This window comes from Euleptes europaea, chromosome 16 (genome assembly GCF_029931775.1).
Source record: "Euleptes europaea isolate rEulEur1 chromosome 16, rEulEur1.hap1, whole genome shotgun sequence".
Lineage (NCBI taxonomy): Eukaryota > Metazoa > Chordata > Lepidosauria > Squamata > Sphaerodactylidae > Euleptes > Euleptes europaea.
Genome location: NC_079327.1, coordinates 28,660,808 through 28,685,398, shown reverse-complemented (window position 1 = coordinate 28,685,398; position 24,591 = coordinate 28,660,808). Strand labels below are relative to the sequence as shown.

The window sequence follows — 24,591 nt, the reverse complement described above, 5'->3', positions numbered from 1 at the left end:
AAATTTAACAAGATTTTAGTGGCATTAATTTTCATTGGAAACTCTAAAGGAAAATTGTCTCTCAAAACATTTCCTTTAACATTTTAAGTACAATATTTCTGATTTGAAAGAACTAGAATAACGTGGGCATAAAGTTTCCAATTATTTCTTCTACTTATTCCTATGATAAGACCACGTCCCCACCAAGAAATTTCTCTAGAATAACAAAACTAACTTTTATCCAGCTGGACTTGCCCCTATAATACCAAATACCTTCATGATTAATTCATTATAAAACAAACTCCTGGAGAAAGTGTATGTGTGTATGTGTGTGTGTGTATGTATGTGTATGTATATATCTATGTGTATGTATATATATATATATACACATACATACATACATATATACTTTCTTCAGTCTCCAGACTGAAGATATTTGACATTTCTTAATCTCTTTCTTGAAACCAAATTAAATTTCCAAAAGCCTAGTTTAAAATCTCATGATCTCTCCTCATAGTTTTATCTACCCGCGACCAATCCTTTATAGCTGCCAATCTTACTACAGGTTGAGTATCCCTTAACCGGATATCCAAAAAAAACTGAAAACCTGAAGTTTTCAGCTGCCATAAGGTAATTACATCTTTGCTTTCTGATGGTTCAGTGTATACAAAATTATTAAAAATATTGTTTAAAATTACATTCAGGCTATATGTATAAAGTGTATATAAGACATAAATGAACTTCTTGTGTAGACTTGGTTCCCATCCCTAAGATATCTCATTATGTATATGCAAATATTCCAAAATACGGAAAGATCCAAAATATAGAACATTTCTGGTCCCGAGCATTCCAGATAAGGGATACTCTACCTGTACCTGATAGTAATCTGGTTTTGGAAAGGCTCATGCTAAAAGGTCGACCACAACAGCTGTAACAAATGCTAGCCTTTATACACTTTAGAAGAGTCACAAATGATCAGCACAATAATGGCAAACAGTTCACATGCATTGGGAAGACACTATTTGAAGGCTCAAGTAAAGTACTTACATTCATAGTAGCATTGATCTTAGCAATGCCTTCATCATCTGTTGGAAACTGATATATCTGGACTCCATTACTGACCAATTCACTCATTATTTTGATCTTAAATTTCTGAAGTTCGGATTTAGAAATTGCATCAGCTTTGGCTATAATTGGAATAATATTCACCTATTAAAGACATAATTTACAGTATTGTAATTTTTCAGACCACTTTAGGTACAATAGTTCTCACTACTAAACTGAGTATTTTAACTGTTTTGTATGTATTTTAACTCTGCTTTTTAACTCTTTTTAGAGTTCTTTTAATGAGGTATGTTTGGGAGGGGGGTTATGTTAATGGTTTTATAATGTAACTGAGCACACATGTATGTGTTAGCCACCTTGGCAGCCCTTGTAAGAGCAGAAAGGAGGGATATAAATTTTGTAAATAAATAATAAACAAAGACGCAAACTGCTTTTTAAACAGTAGATTACCTATTAAGCAGTGTAAGATGCTACAGAGAAAAGAATGGAAGAAAACCAACTGCGCATGTGGCTTCTATTCAGGTGTCTAGCTTATTTGAATTCTGGTCGATATTAATATCATATTAATATGAAGATTTTAATATAGTTTTAAAAGCAGAACAAGCAAGGACAACTTTAAAATATATCAGTGTTAATTCTACCCAAACTGCACTACCATTAACAAAGACAATTTCATGTTTCTGCAAGAACCTGTTGTTTTGCCTTCTTCATTTACAATACAAATGTATTACAATACACCACCTCTGCAGGACTGACAATGTCTTAGGGCACCTAAAGAAGTCTCTGAAAAATACTTCCAAATATTCATTCTTGATATGGGGGGTACATAATGCAGAAAGTGAAGCTTTATCTTCCTGCCATTCAGTTCAACTTGCAGAGAAGTCTATTTACATTGTTATTTGTAATATATTGTCCATTTCGTAGTTTCCCCATGCTTATAGATATTTCTCTATAAGCAGCTACAAAATCAAACATAAACTCTAAATCTTCCATATCTATTTTTATGCTGGGTTTCTAGCTGACACCATATTGTTTACTATAAGAATGTCTAGTTATGCTGCATGAGAAATTCAAGTTAAGGAGGTTGGTTGACATTGTGCGACTGGGTGGAGGTGAAGGAGAAACTGGAAGGGGCCAAATCCACCCTATTCCTCCAGCCATGACATCTCCCTGTTTTTCTGCTAACTAAGCATTTGATTACAATCTGGACTAATAAAATGTGGGGTTTTTTAACCGTGCCAAAAGCTTGAAGAACTATCAAAACCTATGCTGTGTCTCAAATGAGCTACTGCTTTCAAATCCACCTACTATATTTAATACAAAATTGTACACTGACTAAAATAATTTGTACTTTTTTGAGCAAATCTGTCTGAAGCTTAAAGGCAGCCCATCACAAAAGGAAAGTATCGTTGTTCTCTGTCTCTCTCATTAATTATTCCATGGGTTTAAGCAAGGGCTTATTTCTCTACAACAGTATTAGCTTGCTCTCAGTGATTAAATACTGATTAAAACTTCCAAATATAAGGTTACAGGGTTATTTATAGTGTGGCTTATTTACAGCAGAAAATGATCTCAACACATATCAAAACATAATTTCACAAAACATCTTTATTTAATGTGCTAGTAGTTACCTATTAGATCTTCTTAGAACCACAACAACCAAAAGGGATGGATAATGACGGACAGTGCATTCCTTAATAAAAAACAGAGTTATTGGCTCTGTTTGGAGTCAACTTCTGACTGGTTCAATATTGTATAGGCTATACCACCTAGCTGCAGCTAAGGGTTTGCACCATTACACTCTTCTCCAAAAAACAAAACCAAATATTTTCACATAAAACCGAGACATCGGGGGAAGAGTTCTAGCCAAGCATTTTCACTGGCATGCAAAATTTCTGTGTACTAGGAATTTTGGAAGAGTCGGCATCATGCAAGCAATTATAACCTTGGATTTGAGCTTCCAGCTTGCAGTCTGATATTGTACAATTGAGATGTAGGTTTCTTGTCTCAATGAGAACTATGCCACAGTGAACAGTCAAAAGGACTCCAAACAGGATTGGGGCTATAATGACTGGCAAACAAATTAGGGGTTAACTTTCCTCAGATTATTGCCCTAGAGTTGCATTTACCTATATTTAGAATCATTAATTTATGATAATAAAGTGCAGATTTGGAAAATTCACTGCTTTACATAGAACTAGCTCAAGCACTATGATTTATTAATTTAGAACCTGTGTAACTCTGTCCTTAAAATTACATTTTCACTCCCTCTGAGGAGTACTTGTTTTAGTTAATAATATTTGATCTTAAAACTATGATAAGCAGTTACTTTAATTAGCAAGGAACATCTTGTACTATGAAAGGAGAGCTGGAAAAAATGCTAACGCTCTGCCCAGAACAGCTGCAATATCTAGTAGGATCCACACCAAGCCGTTATAAATATAATGAAGCTGGAAGAAGACAAAGGTCAACAGAGGGACTTGTGAGGGGTTAAGGTGAACTGATCTCTTATCAGCTGGAGATCAGCTGTACTAGCAGGAGATCTCTAGATAGTACTGGGAGGTTGGCAACCCTACTCGTTGGCAGTCATAACCTCAGATGCAGAACAGATAATTCAGCAACCCATGACAGGGCTCTGAGCACACAACACAGCAGGTCATGCACTCTGCCAAACGTAGCCATCTTAAATTAATCCGTTTTTCATTTGGCTGTATTGATACGGCCTCCTGCCACATAGGGGGGGATTGTAAATCCTTAGAAATGTAACCAAATAATAAAAGGTCTCTTGTCTGAAATGGAAACTCTGAGAAACTGCTCCGATACACACCCTGGAAGGTTGATATTAATTCAAATTCCAATAGTCATTAAATCTGTTTGAGCTTTATCTGATTTTAGAGGTCATATGCTTAAAAGCAAACAGCAGACTTCATCAACAGCTGGGACTGCCGCTAAGCAAAAGATAAACTTCAGCATGTGTCTTAGGTCACGGATATGCAGCTTGTTGGTACCAGCTAGTTCCATTTCTTTTCTTACAACCCCTCGCCTCACTGAATGTGAAGTACAATTGTATTAAGCTACAAAACGAACTGGACAGTATAAATGCTGAATGATTGCCATTGTCTTTCACTACAGTGCAGCTTTGAAACATCTGGTATGGGGATAAGGAGATCAGACCACTAGCATGCCTAAAGGCAGTTTATATAGTTGTTCACATTTATTTTGACGATTTATACAATTTAAAAAATTTTTTTTACTTAGGGCATCATCCTAAGCATGCATAGACTCAGAAGGAAGTCCCAATGAGTTTAATGGGATTTATTCTCTAGTAAGTGTGCTTAAGACTTCAGTCTGAGATATGATTTTCAGATTACCTACATGTCTGTAATGGTATTAATATGATGTGGACATGTCCTTAAAAGGCAGAGATATATCTAGGATGTAAATATTCCTAGATTATTGGTGTTGTGATTGATGAATGGATTATTGGTGTTGTGATTGATGAATGGATTATTGGTGTTGTGATTGATGAATGGAAAGGCATCTTCTTCTCCTAAACTACTTTCTCCCTACCAGATGATGTAGTTTCTATCTTTTTGCTATTTTTCTAACTTTTAAAATGTTATTAAACAATTACAGAAAAAAGAAAACCACAATGAGAAATACAATTTGCAACATTACACCAACAGCACAAAAATTCAACACTCCACTGTACAATTACACATCAAATCATATCACAATTACCTATTAGAACCTAGAAATGTTCCAGCTTTAATCCAACCATATCCTAACCAACCTTAACAATCTATAAAGAGCCTCATTACCCTTTTATGTCTCTGCTGTGTTGGACTGAATCCAGTTAAGGCCTGAGCACCATAATTTATCATCACGTTCTACATTTTTTTTGAGCTGCAGGTCTGATCAAGATCTGTAATCCAAAGCCTATTGCACTGTTCACAAACTGTCCCATCCTGTTGATTGTATTTGACTTGCACTATGCAATCTGCCTTGAGTCCCAGTAAAAAAGGCAGACTTTGAATAACGTAAATAAATAAATCACCCTATGACAGAGCTCTGTTCACAATAACCGATTCAAAGTGACCGACTGTATTTAATAAACTTTGGATAAGGACAGCTTGCTTCACCTCCATGATCTGCAATGTTTATTTTTACTGGAATGTTCTTTCAGTCTTACCAGTAACATGATACACCACAAAAGAATTGTAAGTAAGAAAGCAAGTTAAAAAGTCATGCTGAATTTACTTGTATAAAACTACCATATTGGAAAAGATCCTATGTGAAATGTAACAGATAAAGCTATAACAGTGAGGTCGGACTACTTTTTGCTAAAGTTAGTTTAAAAATCTTACCTTGCTATCAAGATTTTTCATGGTTAATAAATCAAGAGTTTTAAGGGAATGCCCCGTGGGAGAAATGCAGTAAAGGCACGCATGGATGCGAGTGTCATGGTAATTATATAAGGAGCGTTTTATTTTCAGCTCTTCCTGGAGATAGGCTTCAAACTGTGCATCTATATAATCCACTATTGGCTGATAGCTGGGAGGAGAAAAGATAGTGTTGAAGCAAGTAAAGAGTTTCATTCGCGTTAACTGCTGTACATAAGCTGCCAGGTGGTTGTAAAATAACAACAGTATAAATCTTATTTTTATGAGCAAGAAATTTACCCGGTTTGTTTGAATGTTGGAAAAAATGTTGTCTTGCAAATATCAGGTTATTTTTCATATCAGGTTATTTTTCATTTCTTCTATCTGGACCTGCTCTATTTCTTTACGAATCAGTTTTATTTCTTTTAAAGTTTTTCTATTGTTTGTTATTTGATGTTGTTTCTCAGATTGTCTCAATTTCTGTTGTAATTCTGCCATTTTCCTTTTTCTTTCTTTCTTTACACTTGCGTTAAGGGCTATAAAACCTCCCCACATATATGCTTTACTGCAGTCCCAAACCATTGTATTGCTTACTTCAAGTGTCTGATTTACACAAAAAAATTCTTTAAGCTCTTTACAACATTTTTCAATATCTGTTTATACAAAATATTTTTGTTTAATCTCCATCAAAACAGACCAGTTCTTGCCCATTTCCATTTCATTTTGCGTTAATTGCTGTACACAAGCTGCCAGGTGGTTGTAAAATAAAAATAGTATAAGATAAATCTTATTTTTAAGGAGTTTCGATCAAAAAACTAATGTGCACGAATGACCCTCTTGGTTAGAATATTGTTATCACAATGCCAAACTTTATAGCCATAAGCCCAAAACAAGAATTTGCAACATAAGAGTTCAAATGGTGCTTTCGTTTCATTCATCCTAGTAACCAGGCATCGTTAACTTTCATGGGACTGTGCTAATTGTTTGGAAGTAAATTACTTCCAAGAAAATGGCCAGGATTCAAAGAATCATTGTTCTGGCCCTGCAAACAAGTTTTTTTTCTTCAAACAGCCAACTGTTGAATGGCCAACTCCCTTTTGAAAATTAGGGACGTTTCAAACACAGATGGCGATTCAATGAAAACAGTCAGCTATTCAAATGAAAAGAGTCAGAAATTTCACTGGCCACATGCAAGCCTTTGAGCAAGCCTGACAGTTATTTTTCAAGAACTGAATTTTTTTAGAAAACTATTAACTTAATGAGTTTACAGATCAACAAATAAAGTCAATTTTACCAACAAGAAACAAATTATGGAAAACCTAACATGGTTTGTTTAAATGTCAATTGAGGCTGCAAATAGATAACATTACATCGGCAGCAAGTGCATTGTGGAAGTGTTCTCACTGTAGCTGCAACCTGTCTACTTGCCAAGACTTGGGCTGGTAGAACTTCCTGTGAGAAAGGAAGCCAGCCTTTAACAGAGTTCACTGGGTGGCTCTTGTCTCAGCCACGAAGAAACTGCCTCCCTTTTCCAAGCTATGTTGGAAACAGTACCAACTTGCTGGCCCAAACACCTCCCAAAAAAGCACCTAATACACTTAAGCAGATTAGCCAGGAAAATACTTGGGAGGGATAGGGAGGGGTCAAGCATCCGTGGCATGCTGAAGGTCCCAAATTCAATCCCTGGAATTTCTAGGTAAAAGGATGAGGAAGTAGGTCACGTGAAAGACATTTAAGTCTTCAGAGAGCTGCTACCTGTCTCAGTAGACAATACTAACTTCGATCGACCAAGTATAAGGCAGTTTCATGCGTACTTTGTAAAGGGGGGGGGGAACCCTCTAAAACAAAGCAGCCTGCCTGTTGCCCCTTCCTCCATTCTCCAATCACTTTGAAATCAGGGATATGTTTCTATATGGGAGCAAAGTTGAGAAAAAGGACACTAAGACTGTCTGACAAGAATCTGCTTGTGGTCCCTGGCCCTAAGAGCGTGCGGCTGTCCTTAACTAGAGCCAGGGCTTTCTCAGCTGAGGACAGCCACAGATACTATCATTACTGACCTCCCCCCCTCCCCGCAGCTCCACCTTCCAACATGAGCCCACAGTTTAGTGATTTACATAACTTTGCTATGGGGTTTGAAGATTTTGTTGCTTCTTTTATTGTTTCATTGGATTGTATGTTATGTTTTAATGATGTCAACAGCCCTGAGCCAGCTTGCTGGGGAGGGCGGGATACAAATTAGAAAAATAAATAAATAACTAAAAGCAGAACTTGCTGCACAACAAGAAACACATACTCACTCCTGTTTATAGGCACATCTATAAAAGCTGAACGACAATATCCATATCAATATCACTACAAGTTTTGATGGCATTTCACTGTGTAATTTCAGATGCAATTACCTGAGTGAGGAGATACCAACCTGTCATCTTTGTTTATCTGGTCACCAAATCCAATTGAACTTATAATGGTCAACTTCAACCTAACGTTGCTTTCCTGAAGCTCGTACGTCTGAGCTTTAAGTCTTACATTTGGCTGGAAGTGTGTTGACGTGCGATCTTCGAAACTGGTATTGAACAAACTATCAATCAAAGTTGATTTCCCAAGTCCTGTCTCGCCTAAAATTACAGAAATAAACATGCATATTTACATGGCAAAATAATCATACAAACTGTATTCTATCATAAAAGAAAATGGCTGTGTTTCTTCTATTAGAAAAATAATTCAACATTTGCTGTAACTTAGGGCCAAACTACAGCAGCATCATGTGCGAGTCAGATCCCCTTCCTTCGGTTCCTCCTGAGCCGCCGGAGTCAGTGGAAAAACCAACAACTAGAGACCAGAGAGCTCGCAGCAGGGCAGGAGGGAAGAATGCATGCCTGCACAAAAACATCGGTGGACAGCAGTTACAGGGAGGAGGAGGAAGAGGAGGAAGAGTTGGTTTTCATATGCTGACTTTCTCTACCACTTAAGGAAGAATCAAACTGGCTTACAATCACCTTCCCCACCCCACAACAGACACCCTGTGAGGTGGGTGGGGCCGAGAGAGAGTGACTGGCCCAAGGTCATCCAGCTGGCTTCATGTGTAGGGAGTGGGAAAACAAATCCAGTTCACCAGATTAGCGCCCGCCGCTCATGTGGAGGGGTGGGGAATCAAACCTGGTTCTCCAGATCAGAATCCACTGCTCCAAACCACCGCTCTTAACCACTACACCAAGCTGGCTCTCGTGCAACTCTGTTTGCATTGTCGGTCCTTCATGCAGTCCCACAATTGGCATTTCGACAGGCGTCTTGAAAGACTGCAGAGCCTGCTGCCACAGGACGGGTTTTAGCTTTGCTGCCCGATCGTTCCTTGCCTTTGGTGTAAATATCTGGCAAGCTTTTGCAGGCTGGGAACGTTGTGGTCCTCCCCCCAGATACAGCAGGCACACGTCATTTTTTGTCAGTCTGGGTGAGTTTTACACTACACCGAGTGCACGTTTTGAACACAAGCTTTTCTGAGCCATAATAAAGACTGCTCTTCACTCCAGAAGGGGAAGAGGCAGTGGCGGGGGGGAGAATTTGACAATGATCTATAGTACATTACCCTTTTCTAAAGTCTGCCTGCTCAGAAGTGATAACATGGTTGGAAGCCTCCCAATCCTCCAACTTGCATAGAGGGAATTTACTACATAGTTTGGCAGCTATGTCCAGCAGACTTATTGGACAATAGTTCTGAGGGACTGCTTTACTGTACGGAAGAGGCCTTAAATATCAACTATGCCAAGACCAAAGTGATTGTCTTTAGGAAAAGGCCTCACAAGTTTAAGTGATCTATAGATAGAACCCCTGTAGAGCAATGCAACACCTTCAAATATCTAGGAGTAATGTGCAGGGTTCAGGGTTCATTTGGCAGTTACTAGAGCCATAGTCTTAAAATCTATAAGGGCTATTCTGAAATTTTACTACACAAAAGGAGGTTTTCTGATTGATCCAGTTCTGAAACTATATCAAAGTAAGGCAATTCCCCAGCTTTTATATAGTGTATAGATTTGGGGTTGGAAAGATGGTCTGGTCACAAAATTTGTTTTTTTTAAAAAAAGATATTTTATTAACATTTTCAGAAAAGAAAAAAACACACAAATTACATATACACACATTCACACCGTTTGTACTCCTTCGGGGAATCTGTCTCTTCATTTCAAATATCCTATACATTATTCTTATAGTCTACTTTTTTAAAAAATAAATTCCTTCTATCCTATATAATAAGTTTTATAAACTAATCTTTATCTCTAACAATCTATCTTTTCTGTTTAACATATTCGAAATAGCATTCCCATTTTTTTGTAAGTCTTCAGTTGTCTTCTCTTTTATCAAACTGGTCAGTCTGGCCATCACCGCAAATTCATCCATTTTTTGATGCCATTTTTCCAAGTCCGGGATATCATCCTGCTTCCAGGATGCTGCCAGTACTAATCTGGCCGCCGTTGTCAAATAGCCAAACAATTGTCCATGATTTCTATCCAAGTTATCAGGTTCAATTCCTAATAGCATAGTTTCTGGGTTCAGAGGGAATTTGATTCCTAAAACTTTCTGCATTTCTTGATGAATTTGTATCCACAATTTCTTAACTTTTTTACATGTCCACCACAAATGTGGTCACAAAATTTGGAATCTATTCAAAATCATTTTATAAAGAGAATTCTAGCTTTACCCAGTGGCACCCCTGCAGCCTTGATGTGAGCAGAACTTGGTTTGCCCTTATTAGGACCCGTGTTTAGGTAGCCTTCTTAAGATTTTGGAGAAAGCAAAGCGATTACACCACCAATTTACACAGCAGGCAATGTTTTAACATGATGCAAAATGATGCTGCCCAGTTAGCTTGCTATAACAACATCCTGCATTGCTACTCCATATTGGATGACACCCAGGGTGTCCCCATGGCAGGTACCAACATTTGTGATTGGGTGTTGAAGTGTGATGCTGCCTCAGACAGGCAATTAATCTCCCATTCCAAATTCTCCCCATGGTTTAAAGAGTTTAAAAGAGATCATGTCAGAGCTTCAGATCTGGTCAGTATCCCCTTCCACAATCTCAGAATAGCTTTCACCTCAATCCTGTTTCAAACCATACCAATGGCTTGCTAGCAGGACTTTATTCCCAAACCCCGTGGGCCTCTCGTCTGTGCATTTGTGGAGCCGCAGTTCCAGTGGATCTAATGCATTATATTCTATTCTTTCCTCTTTATACAGAGCCCAGAACTAAATTTCTTACAGGGCTTCTAAATGACCTAAATCTCTTTTCAGATTCTGAGAAGCTGCTCTTTCTCCTCTCAGATGCCGATCCAGTTGTCTCCTTTAGAGTGTCCCTCTCTGCCTTAGCAGTCAAGAAAATTCGGGCTAAAGCTGCACTTAATCAGGCCATCAAATGCATTAAATTACCAGGATTTTTTAGTCAGACTGCTTTAATGTTATTATTTATTACTAGGTTTTATATGACAGATTGTAATGGCCTTCGGCTGCAGACAATAAACTTTATTGTTTAAATCACTGACCATTATACTCAGTGTGGAGACCCATGAAATTTCAGAGAAGGATGCCCCCAGTAGTGCCCCTTTACCCTTATTATCCATGGTTTCTCTGAATCCCAGACCAGCCCACAGGCTTCATTTATCCAAATTTATACTTTTAATTTAACACCCAAATTTATACTTTCTTCTACTTCTACTTCAAACCCTTCAGTTTCATTTCAGCCCTACTCTCCTCATCATATGGGAAAAGCAGTCAGGCTTCAGTGATTCACAGCAAACTGGTCAACATCAAGAATAAGGTGCCAACTCACCATGAAGCAATTCTACTCTAGAAGAAACAGACCATGGCTAGAAAGCTTCTCCTTTTTTGGAGTTTGGAAATATAGCTCCACTGGCTGTTCCTTGTATTCAGAACACTAAATTTCCTAAATAAATATGAGATGAACCTGATATTGCTCAGCACTGGTCCAAAGCCAACTTGATTAGAAAGACAATCTAAATTGATTGCCACACTTAGAGCAATGTAAAAGAAGGGAGTAATAACTTTATCATATAACACAGCTATAAACAGGCATATCTGTTTTATAACTCACATTACTACAATTACTCACATGGAAAGGTTACTTACCAATACAGAGAATATTGAAGCAGAAACCCTGATGGATTGATTTGTTAACCAATTGATCTGGTAAACTATCAAAACCAACATGACCAGACAAGGATAAGGGTCGACAATTCTGCTGCAGGAAAGGAATACAGGAAATTGGTTTAAGGAATAAGACTGACAAAAAAGTCACAACAGTCAGTGCCAAATCTAGGCAAGATAATGCCCAACATTTTTAACAGTTTGTATTTGGTTTAATTTTTTCATCGAAAGAAAAATCACTGTGGGAAGATAATCTACTAAGGAGGAAGAAAGCACCCACAGTTACTCAGAATTGTGAGGTCAAAGAATTTAAGCTTCTTTCTATGGAGCAGATACTTCCAACTTATTGAGTTCCTGGACTAATTACTAAAGGACAATTCATACCATGGCCTAGGTACCTTAGAAGATTGGGATACACCACTGTACCTTTCTGCCTATTTATTCTAATTCTTCTTTGCACCCCCTTCCATTTTTCCATCCTTAAAATCCCTTTCCCCCTAAATTCTTTATTTTTTCTACCCCTTCAGGATCCTTGTCTTTAGAATCCTTCCTTTTTTTTACCGCCCCGTCTCCCTCTCTAATCTTGTACATTCTTTTCTTTCTCTTTGTCCCTCAGGCTTTCCCCCTCTTTCACACACCATAGACTGCACTCAGATGTCACAAACAAAATCACAATTTGTTTACATTAGAACAAGCCAGAAATTCTCGGGCTTATCATACACACATGCTCTCCTACATCACAGCAAGACTAAACTTCCTTGTTTACCAGGTCTTCAGTTTAAAGTAACTTGTTGTGATGTCTGGATTTGGGCACTTAAACCGCTGTTTGCTTCTTTGGCAAACAAGCTATGATTTTAAAACACAGTTCAATGCAGTTTGCAAGCAAGAAACAAACTGTGATTTGTTAATGTTTATTATATGTACACACACTGTCCTCCTGCAATTAGAGCCCAAAGCCACATAACGGGGTTCCTTGGAGGTTTCCCATCTAAGCACTGAACATACATACAACTGCTTAGCATCAGCAAGGCTGAACTGCAGGAAAACGTGTCCTTCACCCAACAGTGGCCCTCAATCTGGACATCACAACAAGCTGCTGATAGACTGAAAACTTCCTAAACCAGGAAATACTTTATCTCAGTGGAGCATGTGAGGGAAGCAGCACACGAGCCTGAGGGATGGTTTGGTTTGCTCTTATCATGAACCGTGGCTTGTTTGTGACATCTGAGTACAGCCATACAGCCCTGTGGAATGTGGCCACAAGGAAAAGAGAATAAAGTATTCAGGAATTCCTGCTCTATATGTCAGCTTGGAACTGGTCCATTTATGATGACATCTACTGCTAAGTAAAACAACAGTAATCTCCACTAGAAAATGACTGGACATGACAGTAGAAAACACTTCTCACAGCCTACATTTAACATGTGGCTGTCACAGACAAGTACATACACATCTTTAAACACCATCAGGAAACACTACTTTTCCACACATGCATAGAATCATAGAGTTGGAAGGGACCAGGGTCACCTAGTCCAACCCCCTGCACAATGCAGGAAATTAACAACTACCTCCCCCCACATCCCCAGTGACCCCAACCCTTCCCCCGCCATGCATGATCCCACAATCAAAGCACTCCCGACAGATGGCCATCTAGCCTCTGCTTAAAGACCTCCGAAGACGGGGACTCCACCACCCTCCAAGGCAGCACATTCCACCGTCGAACAGCCCTCACCGTCAGAAAGTTCTTCCTAATGTTTAGGAATCGCTTTTCTATTCGTTTAAATCCATTACTCCGTGTCCTAGTCTCTGGAGCAACAGAGAACAAACTTCAGCTGAGACTGGTGTGTGTGAGAGTGAGTTAGTGTGTGAGAGAGAGTGTGGGTGAGGGGTGCTTGGGGCCTGTTGGAGAGGGGTTTCTGAGTGTTTCTCTTTGTTCTTTTGTTTAGTGTGGTTTCCAAAGTGAAGAGGGCACTGTAATTGCTAGGGGTAATTGCTGGCCCTGCCCTCTGCTGTTGGCATTGAGGGGTGGGACTGAGAGTTGTTCATTTAGAAGCCTGCGCTCGCCACAGGCGCGAGCCGAAGGGCGAGAGCACAAGGGCTCTTGGCCTGTGGGTCGTGTCTGGGGGTCTTGAAACAAAGTTTGTATTTGTAGTTTACTCTGAAACCGGGAGTGTCGTGAAGCTTTTAGTACGGTTACCATTGAGGGAGTGTGCAAGAAACCATACCGTGTCTGCAATGAATCAAAGCGGAAAGGCTGGTGAGAGAGTGGAGGCAGTGACGTGTAAGGTTTGTGGAATGTTTGTTTTCCTACCCAAGGGTAACTGCAATTACACATGCAGTAAGTGTAAGTTGGTGGTTCTACTGGAGGAGAAAGTAAGGGGACTTGAAGCACGGTTGTCTACACTGCAGAGTATAAAAGAGGGGGAGGAGTACATGGACCAAACTCTTGAAAACCTCTTGGGAGGACAAGAGGAGGAGGGCCAAATAACTCAGTGTAGGGAGGGGGACCCATCTCAGGAGGAGAATATGTGGGAAAATGTTATCCTCAGAAATAGGAAAGTCAGGAGACATTCCGTTCCTCTGCTGCTTAGCAATCGATTTCAAAACCTCCCTATATTGCTCCCTGGGCAATAATTGTTTAGGATTTCTTTTTTCCCCTTTTTAAAGATGGGGACCACATTTGCCCTCCTCCAGTCTGCTGGAACTTCTCCTGTTCTCCATGAATTCTCAAAGATTGTTGCCAGTGGTTCTGAAATCACTTCAGCCAGTTCTTTTAACACCCTTGGATGCAGTTCGTCCGGCCCCGGAGACTTGAATTCATTAAGAGTAGCCAGGTATTCCTGTACTACCTCAGTGTCTATACTATGCTGTAATTCCCCTATTGCATCCTCTGCTCCATTATTTCCAGGTTGAGGACTATTCCCCTTTTGGGAGAAGACTGATACAAAAAAGGAGTTAAATAATTCTGCCTTTTCTGCCTCTTCTGTTAATAACTCACCATCCTCTCCACACAATGACCCGATCGTTACCTTGATCTTCCTTTTGTTATGGACATAACCAAAAAACCATTTTTTGTTGTTTTTAACTTCCCTGGCTAGCCGGAGCTCATTCTGCACTTTAGCCTTCCTGACTTTCTCCCTACATGTGTTGGCTACTTGTTTGAATTCCTCTTTGTTGATTTCTCCCTTTTTCCATTTTTTGTACATGCCCTTCTTAAATCCGATCTCAACTAAAAGTTCTTTAGTCATCCACCGTGGTTTCTTCAAACCTCTACCTTTTTTCTCCTTGTGGGAATTGATTTAAATTGTGCCTTCAGTATCTCCCTTTTAAGAATTTCCCATCCTTCATGTGTGTGTGTGTAAAGTGCCATCAAGTCACAGCCAACTAATGGCAACCCCTTTTTGGGGTTTTCATGGCAAGAGACTAACAGAGGTGGTTTGCCAGTGCCTTTCTCTGGACAGCAACCCTGGTATTCCTTGGTGGTTTCCCATCCAAATACGAACCAAGGCTGAACCTGCTTAGCTTCTGAGATCTGACGAGATCAGGCTAGCCTGGGCCATCCAGGTCAGGGCTTACATCCTTCATGTACTCCCTTCTCATTTAATATTCTCCCCCACGGGATCACACCAAGTAGTTCCCTAATTTATTGAAATCAGCTTTCTTAAAGTCTAGAGTACATGTTTGACTATTTCTTGCTTCTCCTTTCTGCTGTATAACAAACTCCAGGAGAACATGGTCACTCCCACCTAAAGATCCCACTCCTTCTACCCCATAAACCAAGTCATCATTATTGGTTAAGATCAGATCCAAAATGGCTGTTCCCCTTGTCGCTTCTTCCACTTTTTGGACTATGAAGTTGTCTGCAAGGGAAGTGAGGAATTTGTCAGACCTAGTTGTTTTGACAGAGTTAACCTTGCAACAGATGTCAGGTTAATTGAAATCTCCCATTACTACTACATCTTTCTTTTTTGAATGTTTGGACATCTGTACCAGGAAAGCATCATCTAACGCTTCAGTTTGGGTTGGGGGTCTATAATATACCCCCACAATGACATCACTATTTTTCTCTCCCTTAATTTTCACCCAGATGGTTTCAAGCTGGGTTCCAGTGTTTAAGTCCTGGACCTCCTCGCAGGTGTAATCATCCCTAATATATAATGCTCCCCCTTCCCCCTTCTGATTTGGTCTATTTCTCCGAAATAGGTTATACCCTTGAATTAATACATTCAACTCATGAGACTCGTTTCCATAATGCCTATTATATCATATTTGCTTTTGGCTATTAAAAGTTCTAGTTCATCTTGCTTATTTCCCATGCTCTGTGCATTAGTGTAGAGTATGTATGTATGCTAGTACTAGTATGTTTGCTAGTACTTAAATATGCATGTACAACCATGTACTATGCCTATGCATTAAATGTATATAGGAACCCACAATTTTTAGATAGCCAGTCATTATTTCTAATCACCTACTCCCTTACCTTGGATTTATAGTATGCCCACAACCCTCGAGGGATGCTCTCACTATGCACTTGACTTTGCAGAAGCAGAAACAACAAAAATTACTTGCACAGTGCGGGAAAATAACAATGTACAAAACAGTTCTGAATTATCAATTCATGAGCAGTGAAGCACAGACAACCATCTATCCAGGTTAAAAGATAAAATTAACTGGGCAGAAAAGGTCAAAGTTAACAAGCTGCCACAGATCCCTGCATAGACTCATTTAATTAGCAGACTACCTGGCATAATAGCAATACTAAATCAAGCTTCCCAGCAATCACAACCAGCAACCGAAATAAATTATTGAAGAGGAAGAGTTGGTTTTTATATGCCAATTTTCTTTACCACTTAAGGAAGAATCAAACCGGTTTACAATCACCTTCCCTCCCCCTCCCCACAACAGACATTCTTGTGAGGTAGGCAGGGTTGAGAGAGCGCTAGGAGAACTGTGACTAGCCCAAGGTCACCCAGCAGGCCTCAGATGTAGCAGTGGGGAAACCAACCCAGTTCACCAGATCAGAGTCCACCACTCCAAACCACCGCTCTTAATCACTACACCAGGCTGGCTCTCGAACTAGGATTTCGACTTCAGTTAAACAAAATTTACTCCAACAAACACAGCAAGTGTAAAGTGTAATCTCATATTGATACTTTTCTGGTCTCATGCCCCAAGCGTAGGCAAGCAGAAGAAAAATCCTCTTTGACGTTATTAGACTGTACTTATGCTCTTCTCATCAAACGTTACAGCCCCAAAACTCCTAATTACTACGGATGCAGCATCTCAGACAATAAGTTACTGTGCCTGATCCACAGAGGGATGGTGTAGGGCCATTCTGCCTTGTTTCCTGCTGCTGGAACTGAGAACTAGCAGCAACAATATAGAGAAGGGCCTTAAATCCTCCTGATGCTCCCATTGCTCATTCTCTGGCAATACCACAGGGGTCTTCTTTCCCGTGTATTTCAGGAGTGCTTGTATACGTGCAAGAGCCCCGTGGTGCAGAGTGGTAAGCTGCAGTACTGCAGTCCAAGCTCTGCTCACGACCTGAGTTCGATCCCTGCGGAAGTCGGTTTCAGGTAGCCGGCTCAAGGTTGACTCAGCCTTCCATCCTTCCAAGGTTGGTGAAATGAGGATCCAGCTTGCTGGGGGTAAAGGGAAGATGACTTGGGAAGGCACTGGCAAACCACCCCGTAAACAAAGTCTGCCTCGTAAACGTCGGGATGGGACGTCATCCCATGGGTCAGGAATGACCCAGTGCTTGCACAGGGGACCTTTACCTTTTGTATACGTGCAGTGTCTGAATTAACAGCTCCAGATTATATATCAGATAGATCAACAGGAGTTTCCAGTGAAGGAGGTAACTAGTAAAATTTAACAGCGTATCTAAAAGAATTTTACAGCTCTAATTCTGAGGCTGCGAAGGTGCCAGTACCTTTCCTTTCTCAAAGATTCCCTTGGCCAAAATACTTTTTCCATCTCAAACATATGGATATTATGTTTGTTTATTAAAATATCTATTCCCTGCCCTTCTCACTGTAAAAATGGTTCCATCAAAACTACTGGAACATATAAATAACATTTTTAGGACCAAAGTACTAGGTTCTCCTTCTGTTAAAAGGGCTCCATTGCTTTCTTTCCTTTGAAATACATTAGACTGAATATACTCAGGAGACTAATATGCATGCCAACAGACTACTTTGGATTTCTACCCCAAAAGGTGTTTTTCTTGGTGGAAGCTAAGTTTTTGTGAAAAAATGTGGCTCTAAGTATATACACACCCTGGTAAAAAGCAGTTTTAGTGGCAAACCCTTAAAAATACCTCCAAACGTTCTTCTGAGAGCACATATTTTGTATTTATGTTCCAAATACAATCACAAATAATCACTACGAGAGTAATGCTTAGGGCCTATTCTTGATGCTACTGACAGTATAGTATAGTCAGAATCACTGCATTAACAATGAATAATCTAACTTTACATGATTTAATTTTTTGAGCAATTATTTCAATTTCTGCCTTGCTACACAAGAGTACTGAAATTCACAAAATGCATGTCCGACCAGCTTTCCACCACTGATTCTGATATTAATATCAATGTAATATATTGCCAAGAATGATAATGTACAGTGAATACTTTGTAAAGCTATCGAATTCTTTACTCACTCTCTTTGCATCTTGATTATCATGGGGGGGGTTCGAGTGTGCTCTCATTCCAAAATCAGGTGAATACCGCTGGAAAAAAAGAGAGAGAAAATTAAGAGCACAAAAGACAAATAAAAACCGCAGAATGAGAGAAAGCACCTATTGCTGTACTCATGAAAAATACCAGTAAGTTCTTTTAGAAAACTACTTGTATAAAACAAGCCCTGACGAACTTTCTTTAGATAGAGGAACCAATCTAAAAATTTAGGAGCTAGGCTATTTTTCTCTGAAAGAGAGAGAGGCAGACTGAGCTGGATCTTGGGAGGGGCTGGGGGGAGCAGTTACCCCGGGAGCTGGGAGATGAGGGCCGCCACCATGGGCAAAGGGAGAGGAGGGGCGCCACGGCGGCACAGGCACGGCTGCCCGCCTACCTGCTGCATGCGCAGAACTCAATGAGCGTGTGAGGGTGACTGCTGGCACCACGAGGAGGTGGGCCGGCACGTGGCGCTGCCGAGGTGAGGCTGGCTGCGAGTGAATGCGGCCACCTGCCTGCTTCCCTCCTTCCTTCCCCTGCAACACCAGAACGCCCTGCTGAGCAGCCGCCTCTTCCAGCCCACGCTGGGGCCCTGGGCACAGGAAGGCACTGCAATGGGGAAGGTTTCAGGTGCCCTTTCCAAGGCAAGACGGGGCTGCTGCTGCTGTTGCTGGTAGCCTGGAGGCAGCCTGAGCCAGAACATTCCTTGAGGCAAATGGGGGTCAACGAGGGAAAGAGGCAGAAAAAGGAAGGGGACGTATGAGAGTTCCTTCTTTCCTCCCCTCCCTGTGGTCTCGCAAGCCTCTAGGTAAGGTTGCAATTTGGGGATGGTGCGGAAGGGGGAGTAACAGCTCTCCAAGAACTCGGGGCAATGTTGCCAACTTCCAGGCGGTGCTTGCTGCCTCCTCGGCAGAAGTTCTTGGGGGGTTTCTGGAAATCAGATTCAGTTCCTTCCCTCTCCTCTTGCTTCGGTGTACAAGTGGGGTGCTGAAAGTCGCAATTCCTGTTCCAGGAATGTACTTAAAAAAAAAGAAAAGAAGAAGCCCACACAAGCATCTACTTGCCCGTTGTAAGCGATCTGCTTTGATTTTTGTTTTGCAAGCGTTTTTTTCTTGCAGAGGCACAACTAATGAGCTGTGGAGAAGAGAGGCGTTGTTTACTGCAGCTGTTCAAGCCGGTGACATGTAGGCCACGGCCGGAGAACTCAATCCAATGTATCGTTTGCAGTTGGGGTTCAGTATGCCCCATGCTTTGGAACGCGCTTAGTTTTTCTTCTGACGAATCCAGAGGTTTTAAAATGTGCATCCAGGTGCTGTCCTCACAGTAATGCTGAAGGGTTACCTGGGTGAAGTACTCTGACTTAAGCAGTCTTTACAACAGCCCTGTAAGATAGGTCAGTGTTACTGTCATGACCTATGAGAGATGGCTGGGGCAAAACAGCTTGTAGGCCGCCTAGTGAGTTCATGATTGGAGTGATCCCTGCAGTCCCCTAACTTGCACTGCAAAATAAATTCCTCCAGACAATTGGAAACCATCAGGAACAGCACGGGATGTAGCCCAGAGGCATACAGAGGAAATTGGCTGAAATCACTCTCTTTCCCCCCCTGCTCAAGCTCTACCACAAATGGAGAAATAACTTGCTGGGGAGGGGAGGGGATTCTGCCAATTCTACTTTCTTGATTACCCCACCCCGTGTCACTTCATACAGTTTTCCAAGAGGTGCAGAAGGCAATAGGGAGCTGCAGGGGAAGGGGAAAGTCTGTTAACTTGTCCTGTTCATCAGATCCAACCCATTGGCACACAGGTCTTGGATACCAAGCAAGTACATACAAAGAGATAAACGTTTATTGTTTTTACAACAGCCCTGTAAGGTGGGTCGGTGTTATTGTTATGACATATGAGAGGTGGAAGAGGCAGAACCACTTGTAGGCCACCTTAGCGAGCTCATGATTGGAGTGATAGTTTGCAAAAAGCGTTAGGGCTGCGGACATTTTTAATGGGCTCAGTAGTGGTACCGCTAATGCCCCTTTCATAAACAGCACCCTATCCCTTTATCTCCCGTGTCTGGAAAAGCTCTTCATCCTGTGTCAGCTCTCTCACGGCAGTGGAGCAGGGCTAGTAAAATATATTGCAAACTTGCACAATTTGGTATTTGTGGTCCAGTAATACAGGAGAGAGCCTTTAAGATTGGGCGTGCCTGCTTAACATTGCTGGACGTTACAGGAAGCCTTCAGAAACCCTGAAAGCTGAAAACAGTTCGGTCTTGCCAACCTGGGTTGGGCCAGGCTCGGCCTTGACTTCTGTTTTCCGCATGAGGGTGCAGCTCTGGAATACATGACCAGAGAGTAGATGAAAGCGCCCCCAAGCATCTACGGGGTGCATTTCGTTTTATGCCCTGGCACTGCCCTTCAGGCAAGGGAGGCTGTGGGTTCTTGAAAGCCATGTCCTTCTCAGTGGTTCTGTCACATTCAGCGTGAGCAGCATTGTGGGATTTTTGCCCTGTGACAAGGTACGAATTACCACACCCTACCGGTACAGCAATTATAAGCAAGTTTTTTTTTAAATCCAACTTTCACTTTGTTCTTGAAATGAGATGCTGCTTATTCATGGTGAGTTATCGTGAAGGCCAATATCTTCCTCTTCAGGGACTTGTTGCACTGGGATTTCTTTTGGCATTGAGCCCTGCTCAAAGGGCAAAACCTCGTACATGGAAGACTTTTTTTGAAACTTTGGGGAAATCCTGAAACTCCAATGCCTGGTGGCTGGATTCTGAGGCCTGGTTTACACATGCAGGAGAGGGGAGGGTAGAGAATATTGAAGTGGTAGAGTGAGGCAGGTTGTGGGCCCCGAGTTTTAATGTTCCTTCACTTAAAAAAAAAAAACTCCTGCCAATAGATAGCTAGCACAGCAGGGAGGACGCTGATTTGTGCTGGCTTTCGGTTTGCGGGGAGTTGTTTAACATGGGGGAGCATTTGGAAATGTGAACTTCCATCTTTCTGACATGATGCATTCCATTATTCTAGCCTCCCATTTCCACCTTGTTCTCCAGCGTGTGAAAATGAGGCCTGAGCATCTTGTGGTTATTGGTTATACATAAAAGTACTAGTCTCTATGTCACTATGATGTCAGAATTTCTATAATTGCCTAAACTGTGCTTTGAATCTTTGCAACTGCTGTGGATTCTTTTGGGTGTCAGGCACTTGCCTTGGCTAACCAATAAACACTGCAGTTTTTCTAGAATAAAGAATTTGAATCTATTTTTCTTTTATTTGGGTAATGGGCTCCCTTTGTTAGGAGTTTAAATTTCCCCCATCATGGTGAATTCTCTACCACATTTCAAAATGTAATTATTCATTACCAGTTCATAGAAGTCAACACAATTTATTCTATTGCTTAAAAGAGTTATTGATTATATATGTACGTTACAAACACTGATTATATACATAAAGAAAAATATGCATATAATATAGAAAAGGTGTCATTTTGTCACACACATCCCACACACAAAAAAAGTACATCCAGCACTGGAAACAGATGCCAAGAAGTGAAGCTGATCCCTTAGGGACCCAACTGGGAAAAGGAGCAAAAATAACTCTGCTTATAGTAAGGTTAGAGGTCCTCTCCCAAATGTAATTGGAACGAACTCAATCCTTAATATATTTTTTCTTTAAATAGTTACACATTATATCTTAGTTCATGTGTACATGCATGGTCGTGGGGGAGGGATTTAGTCTTGCCTTTGTCTGACCCCAGCTAAGGATACAGAAGCAGCCTTTCCTCCCAGAGCCAATAAGACTTTCTGCCCATATCAATCAATGAATGGCATCGATGCCCTGTTGGAATTTACAAAAGAACACATGAACACATGAAGCTGCCTTATACGGAATCAGACCCTTGGTCCATCAAAGTCAGTATTGTCTTCTTATACTGGCAACAGCTCTCCAGGGTCTCAGGCAGAGGTCTTTCATATCACCTACTTGCCTAGTCCCTTTCACTGGAGATGCTGGGGATTGAACCTGGGACCTTCTGCATGCCAAGCAGAGGCTCTACCACTGAGCCACAGTCTGAAGAAGCTCATTTTATGCATTTAGCATTACAGGGCAATCCTAAGGGGGGAATGGGCTTCGGAGCCAGCATGACCCTGCGCCAGCGTTAGTGTCACTTGCGCCATGCAAATGGGCACTAATGCTGGCCCCGGGCCACTTATGCCGGTGCTGGGGAGCCTATGGCAAAGGAGGCATTCCCGGGAGCTAGGCTGACACTAGCCATCTCCCTAGGCCCTTTTGCCCTGGGAACTCCCCCTTTTGCCGGCATAGACTTACGCCTGCAAAAATGGTGGCATAGCCTCATGGAACTGCATAGAGCGGTTCCCTGGGGCTTGGGGGAATTTCCCGATCAGCTTGCTCGCCGCGGCACAGCAAACTGGTCAAGAGGTGGTGCGGTTGCGCCGTGGCTGCACCATCCCCAGCCGTGCCAAAACTACCCCCCTTAAGATTGCGCTGCCCACGTAGTGGTTTAGCAGAACTGATAGTCATCTGTTGCTGCAGTTTAGTGGCAACCTTTAAGGCTTTAAAGGAGGTGGAATGATGCTGTTGTCTCCATGCACCTGTGCCCAAATTCCCTTGGACGGTGCACTTCACAGTCCCCCCCCCTTCTCTCCCACCTTCAGGCAAGCAATGCTCTCACCAGCAGCCAGAATGATACTAGCTGCTAGGGCTGAATGGTGGCATAGAGAAACTTTCCTAGAGCCCGTAGCAGCTGGCCTCCACCCTGGGGAGCTGCCACGTCTGTACTTCCGCCTTGATGAGCACCTCCTGTTTGGAGCACTGCCCTGGTGTAAGATCCACTCACAACAGCAGGAATTTCCAGTCTCCTCCCAGACATCCCACAAGACAATAAAGCCTTGCAATAAGATGGGGAGCTTCCTGGTGCATATACAGCATGCCATGGAGGATGCGAAGGGGGAAGGGAGCTGGCCTCCAGCTGGATGAACGAGAGATAAACCAGATGGGAGAGGTGCCACATGGAAATTTCTGCACGTCATAGTAACCAGGATTTGTTGAGCCCTGGGACAACAGGATTGACAATTGCAGAGCCAGGCTTGTGTTTTGGTCAAGAAATAAAGCAGTTTTCCTTTTTTCTACACACTACTCCGCACTGAAACTGACAGGATTATAAAGAGATGCACATGTCTAAGTCACAAAGTCTGGGCAATAGTTGTATTGGATTACCAGCAGATGGTCTGGTACTGCCTTTTAAGACATGTTAACCAGCTTAGGACACAAACAAAAGGTTAACAGCATTACTGAATCGCACACACACACACCAAGGTTCAAACAGATTAAGGTCCCATTTTTACCTTCAACAAGAACCCTCCCAAGTAAGCCTTTTGTTTTATATCTAGAAAATGGTATTCTATCTGTCTATTATACAGTATAAACTGCTTTACCTTTCAATACTGGATCCCACAAAATACCACCTTGCTCTAGATAGACAGACAGACAGAATGTTTATTTGCGGCCCTTGGCCAGATAAAACAAGATACATGGTCTTACCAACAAAGGTTTACAGTCCGAGTCTTAAATCACTTTAAAAAAATAACACCCAAGTTACATCTGCCATTTGGATTAAGAGACTACTCTGTGGCAATGAATTTTCACTGCAGCCGTACAAAATTTTGCTACCTGAGAGGTGATTGAGGGATTATCTCCTTGTAGGAGGTTTTCTATCTTTTCTCTTTCCCTGTCGGGTTCCATTCTCAGTATGAGGGGCTCAATAAACTTAGAACAGGGTATAGTGTAGAAGTTACAATTCAGGAGAACATGTTCAGTGGTTTCTAAATCCCCGGATTTACAGGGACATAGTCTCTCTGCCCTGGGTATCTTCTTGAATTTCCCCTCTAACATAGCAGAGGGAAAGGCTGTGCACCTAGCCAAGGTAAAAGCTCTCCTATATTTGTTTATCTCTAAGTAACAGAGATAGGCTGCTAGTGCAAGGATAAATTTGGAGTGGGGGGAGCCATAAATAGGGGCACTCTTGCTAGATCTACTTGTCGCTCGATATCTTTAACCCTTTGGTTTATAGTTGACTTAGCCCACCTTGCTCTATCTCCATCCTTGCAAAACATCCTTCTAATGTCAAGTTCACAAATTGAAAACAGTTATTTTTTCCTTCCTCATGAAGGAATTGTACCAATGCGTTTGATTTCTCTACAGCAGCGCAGGAGTTAAGTGTAGGAGTTAAGCTAATATTGGGCATAGGAAGGTGTGAGTTCTATTTGCAGACTTTTCCCCTCTAATCAAACATTTTAACTGAAGTAATTGTTGCTATTGGGAC

General features: G+C 41.4%; 1 protein-coding gene across 2 annotated transcripts in view; it reads right to left on the bottom strand.

Moving 5' to 3' along the window:
• The window catches only part of SEPTIN10 (septin 10), a 49,328-nt gene that overhangs the window by 16,636 nt on the left and 8,101 nt on the right, over nucleotides 1-24,591 (bottom strand). Inside the window, exons 2-6 of one of the 2 annotated variants that reach the window (XM_056861837.1) lie at nucleotides 18,243-18,311; nucleotides 11,564-11,675; nucleotides 7,846-8,041; nucleotides 5,412-5,598; nucleotides 1,027-1,188 (exon numbers count right to left, since the gene is read on the bottom strand). In XM_056861837.1, coding sequence (XP_056717815.1) covers nucleotides 1,027-1,188; nucleotides 5,412-5,598; nucleotides 7,846-8,041; nucleotides 11,564-11,675; nucleotides 18,243-18,311 — 726 coding nt within the window. The remainder of the gene's footprint in view (nucleotides 1-1,026; nucleotides 1,189-5,411; nucleotides 5,599-7,845; nucleotides 8,042-11,563; nucleotides 11,676-18,242; nucleotides 18,312-24,591) is intronic. The other variant, XM_056861838.1, reaches the window with a different exon arrangement.